Below are 5,469 nucleotides of genomic sequence, written 5' to 3' on the forward strand. Positions count from 1 at the left end.
GTGTTTAGAGCACGCACATGCACACATTCCACTTATACATATTGTTTGTGTATACATTGGTATGTGTGTATATAGAAGTGTTTTATTCCACTTGTATGCGGTGATTTAACATATATATATATTTTGTTTTAAAAGAAAGAAAAGCAAAGGATACCTACACACTACCTTCATAGGGAGGTTAGTTGTTTCCGTGCGGTTACATGGGTGGGTGGGGGAGTGAAAAGGGAAGGTGTACACCGGGTGCCGAGCGTGGTACCTAAAGAAATATGGAAGAATAAAACAGAGAAAGAAAGGTGGTAAAAGAAAGAAAAGTGACCTGAAGCGCCGCCATAAAATGCTACCTTCAATTTTTTTGTGTTTACAGAATTTTGGAAGGTCTTACCGACTATCTGTGTACCGGATAAGGGCGCGGTGGTCATTTGCTTTGTTCACTCTTCAACGGTGACGATCTGTGTTCTTCGTAAAGCTACGTTGCTTCCCTCTTTTGTCGTCGCTCAAACCGTTCGTGATGGTTTACTCTAATTGTTTTGCAAACTTACCAAACACTTTATTCTTTGTTTTGTTTCGTTCCCTTCTCGTTTTCTTCGTTTCCACTATTTTTTTTTGTTTGTAGTCGACCTTTTTTGTTTTTTCGGGAATATTGACCAGGTGTTTTGTTTTTATCTTTTATTGGTTCGGTTTTGCACATGGGTAGCAAGGGCGACGGTACGACACTGGACCCGCTTCCAGCCGATTTTTTTTTGTTTCCTCGCCAGAATGAAGGATTTCAAATCCCATATTTCCTCACTTCAGAGGAGGAGGCGGCTAAAGTGCGGCCGCCGCCAGTTGTAAAGACGCTGCAGCAACGCTTGGATGAGCTTTCAGAAAAGCAAAGGATCGTACTTGCTGAATTTAAGGTGACTGTGCAGGGCACTGAATGGTATGACGAAGGGATGCATGACGACTGGGCGCTCATTCGTTACCTTGTTGCCTGCGACTTCAAGGCTAAAAAGTCTTTCGAGATGCTGCGCAACACAACTAAGTGGTGGAAAGAGAAGGATGTAGCTAATTGGGTGTGTGAGAAATGCTTGAATAATCCCAATAGGCATATGATGCAGTTTGTAGGGTGGGATTTAGAACATCGGCCCGTTTGCTTTATGTCGATGCGCTGGGGTCCTGATCGCTCGGATCCCATTCCTCACTGCGTGTCCGCTTTCAACCACCTTTTGCAGTTGATGCCAGTGGGTGTTTGTTACAGACTTTGAAACATACTCTCACATGAAGGACAGCAACCTTCGTGTAGGCACAACTGTGATAAAGACCATACAAAATCACTTTCCAGAACGATTGGGGATGATAATTCTTGTTAATGCGCCTTCCGCATTCAGTTTCCTCTGGAAGTTGTCTTCGTTTGCTGTAGATGAGAAAACGAAGCAAAAAGTAGTCTTTTGGTATACCAAGTCGACGCCAAATGTCCGTAACGAGTTTCCCAAAGTGTTTCCTCCGGTACTTTCGTCATACCTGTGTGACGCCTATGATCGCTCTAAAGCGTGTGAACTTCCTGCGTCACCCGTGTGGTACCCCAAAGCAGATAATGCGGTTGATGGTGAAACCCAATGCGTGTATCGCCTCAGCGCGAGCAGTGAACAGAAGAGTCGGTAATACCACCACGGACCTTTTTCAATGTTTTAAGCATTTTATTAAAGTTTCTTGTTTTTATCGTGAACTAGCACACACATATATATGTACATATTGTATTCCTTTGGCTTCGATATTGTTGTCACAATCATCATCATCATCACTATAATTATAATTATAATTATCGTTATTATCACTGTTATTTCTACCCTCTCCTCACGCTACCATTTCATGGTTTTAGATCTTCTCTATCACTATTTTGAATCGTGCGGCCGTCTTTTACCCGTGCGCATAAATAAATGGACGACCATAAATATATAGATTTGTGTTGTGCCATCTTTGTTTGTTTTTGTGTGTGCCTCCGTACAATTGAACCGTAGCCACCTGCGCCATTATTTGTTTAGCCTTGCCGCAAACAGGATCGGCTGTAAGTTCGTTTTGTCTACTCTATGTTCGCATACGCGCTTTTCTTTGTTTTATCGTTTTCATTAATTATTATTATTTTTTTTTTCGGTGCGTTTTATTTTATTTAGTCTTTCGGATATTACTTTTAATCGGTCGAGGGATTGGCGGGAAAATATGTATGCTATACATATATATTTTCGTTCGCGGTGGGTGATAAGTGTGCCAGTTGGATAAAGCATGTACGTGCGTATTAGAAACCCGCTATGATGCGGTGGCACCACCTTATATTTTGGTAAGCAATGCAAATACGAATAATAACAATAACAATCTGCGATCTGTTGGTTAATACATACATCTACCTGTATGCATATATCGCATTTCCCCCCTGCTGCTGTCATTTTTATTTTTTGTGATTCTGGAGCGTTGTTGAAAGGTGAGGCAAAAGAAGGAAGAAGGGGTCACACCTTTTCGGGTGGTTTCTTTCACAAAAATAATAATAAAAGAACGCGATATTACCACTGCAGTGGTTGGTGGGTTTCGTTGGGTGCTGGGGAGAAGGAGAGGAAATACGCGGCAAGTGATACAAGTGAAGAGGCACCTTCATGCTTACTTCATCCTTCATCAGCGATGAAGATAACTTTTCTCAGCGACTTGAGCATATAAATAGGGAAATGAAAGCTATCATGGACCGTACAGGAGTGGAACGAAGCCAACTTCTTAACATGGAGGCGCGAGGCTCTGTGATGAGGAATTTGCACGACGGGTTTCGCATTGGAGGTGTTTCCCACACCTCCTTTACGACTCCGCTTAACACAACACCACCTGTCTCTCTGCCTCCAGGTCCCACCTCAAGTCATGATATTTCTGAGGATATAACGATGAAACGAATGATTGATGAGCGCGTCGGGGAACTCCGGGGGTCATTTGCTCAAATGCTGTCTGATACAATTAGCAGCTTGAACCTAAATATTCAGCAGCGTTTTGATGATGCTCAGAGGTCACGACTGGACTTTACGGAGTCCCTGCGAGAGACAGCTGACACCGCGAGGCGTAGCGTGAGTGAACTGCAAACTGCGTTTAGTCGGATGAAACGTACAGTAGATCGCCCTGTAGAAGAATTGGCAAGGGAACTGCAAGAGCATGTGTCACGGAGCAATCAGGAAAATACGCGCGTCCGTGACGCCATAGCCTCCCTGGAAAATGAGGCACGGGTGGAACGACAACGTGGGGATCGGCGCATAGATGAACTCGTTCGCCGCCACCATGACTTAGTGCGTAATTCACTACTGGAGCTTGACGCGCACGTTGACGGGTTGCGCGATGAGCTCCAGGCGATGGTTCGACTCCAAAGCAAACAGGTGATGGAGGAGTTGAGCTCAACACAGCAACAAGTTGCTCGTCTGCATGGTGCGTTAGAGGCAATGAATGATACCACTGTGCGTTGGGTGGCTGAGTTACGTGACTTAATGGAGGAAAATGCAAAGCGGCGTAGTGAGATGCAGTCACTGAAAGGTGAAGTAGATAACTTAGGTGCTCTTGTTAAGCAACTGAGTAACCAACTTACCACTATCGCTAAAGGTAGTACCCCCATTAGCGGTGAAGGCGGTCATAACACCCCGTTGAGAAAATCAAGTTCTGGTGTGGAAGGTGACGGGGCTTCGCCTGAAACTATTAAAGCTTTGAAGTACACTGTCAATTGTCTTGCGAGTGATATGACACGTATGGGCCGTCAGATGGCGTATATGAATGGTGCACTACAAAAATTGTTTGCTTCCCACAACGCCGGCTCATACGGCGGTGCCAACGGAAATGGGAGGTTTCCCCCACCAGTTTCCGGTGCATCACATGGCAGGGTTGGGGATCATGGGTATGGTGGCAGACCCACCTCCATGAATTCAAGTAATTCCCCTCAGTTTCCCTTCCCTTACGGCGGAACCTCCGCTGGCACACGTGAATTTCAGCACCCGCATATGATGGGAAGCCGTAGTCTGTACAGTGGTGGACTTCCGGGGTTCGGGGCGGGGACAAATAGTCCACCGGCAGTTCACGCAAGTACCACTGACGCATCGCCCATGTCAGCGTATTCTCCCAGAAATTGCTCCCCCTCCTACAGTATGGGGGAGGCACAGCAGTCACCGCAACAACAAGAGCCTTCCCCGACACCTGAGCAGTGTCGTGTTAACAACAGTGAGAGCGCAAGCCCAAAACACAGTGTTACCCAAAATAAACAAACATCTCCCGATGAGGATGAGCGGGCGCCGTCCTCATCCTCTGCATTTCGCTGTGGGGAAGTTGACTCACCCTTAAATGTGGCGTCAACACACTCGCAGAACCATTCAAGCTCGCATCATCGGGGGTCACCCATTCAAGCCAATACGACATCGCCAGGTGTTCTCAGTGAGAAGTCACCTGCAGGACAATCTACGCCACCTGATTCGTATGTGAGTTCACGGAATAGTGTGGTGTTGGATAGGAGGGAAAGCAGGCAGTATAATCCTGCACCAACCAGTGATCTTGAGAGTGAGCTGGACAATAAGAAAATCGCTCGCTTAGCGCTAGACTAGCAAATAAATGTAACGATGAGTATGTGCATGTGAAGCAATTGCATCGAAGTGACAGGTGCTGACAATGACGAGGGGAACTTCGTACAACGCGTGCCCTATAGAAACGGTACGTACAAATAAAGAAGAACAAATCGTGTGAATTAGAAAAGTCAACAAACCATACGTTTTTAAAAAGTTTTTGTCTTGCAACAAGGAATATATTTGATTACTTACCTACCCCTTTCAATTCCCATTTTTCTCACTATCTCACTTTCCAGTCACCTGCTGTATTTTCTCCAGCACTTCACTCGAAGCAACGGATGGAGTAGTGGATAAGAAACAAGTTCTGTTTGTGCGTCTTGCGCTTGTGGGAACGTGCGGTATGGCAACAGCGAACACTGCTAGCTCTTTTCTTTCTGTTTCTTTACTTCGTTCTCCGTTGGTTCGACCTTTCGTTTTAGTTTTAGACGTGTTGCTTATCGTTGTGCGTATGCGGTGTCCCCTTCCTCGCTTTTTATTTTTTTTTGTTAACGTAGATTTCATAGCGGGAAAATCCTATTGTAGTTCTTTGTTGTTTGGTGGTGAGTTGTACGTTTTGCATGTTCCATCATTAAACCTTTTGCGCCCCTTAGCTTCCCCTCTGTGTATAGATTTGTGTGTCGTGTTTCTTCCAACACCTAATAGGTCACTCACATACTCATATATATGCGTGCGTGTGCATGCACCTATATATAATACAAATACGAACTCACATTTATTTGTTGAGGGTCCATTTTTCACTCATCACTTCAACGCCGGTTGCCGTAGTTTCAATTTTGCCACTTATGTTTGTTGGTGTTTCACCCCCTTAAGTCCACATAACTTCTTTTGCCCTCTTCGTATATTATTAGATATATATATATAT

The 5,469-nt window shown here is 44.9% G+C and overlaps 1 protein-coding gene and 1 pseudogene across 2 annotated transcripts; both read left to right on the forward strand.

Moving 5' to 3' along the window:
* The first annotated feature begins 686 nt into the window (after positions 1-686).
* TEOVI_000025000:pseudogene lies at positions 687-1,641 on the forward strand (annotated as a pseudogene). The gene is given in 2 exon segments: positions 687-1,229; positions 1,231-1,641. Coding segments are annotated over 2 exon segments (954 nt in total).
* A 983-nt stretch (positions 1,642-2,624) lies between these two features.
* On the forward strand, positions 2,625-4,586 carry TEOVI_000025100 (uncharacterized protein; the record flags this gene model as incomplete). Its single annotated transcript, XM_067221402.1, has 1 exon — positions 2,625-4,586. The coding sequence occupies one exon, from the start codon at positions 2,625-2,627 to the stop codon at positions 4,584-4,586; it is 1,962 nt and encodes a 653-aa protein (XP_067077503.1).
* Positions 4,587-5,469: the final 883 nt, after the last annotated feature.

This window comes from Trypanosoma equiperdum (assembly GCF_001457755.1).
Source record: "Trypanosoma equiperdum strain OVI genome assembly, contig: ctg_142, whole genome shotgun sequence".
Lineage (NCBI taxonomy): Eukaryota > Euglenozoa > Kinetoplastea > Trypanosomatida > Trypanosomatidae > Trypanosoma > Trypanosoma equiperdum.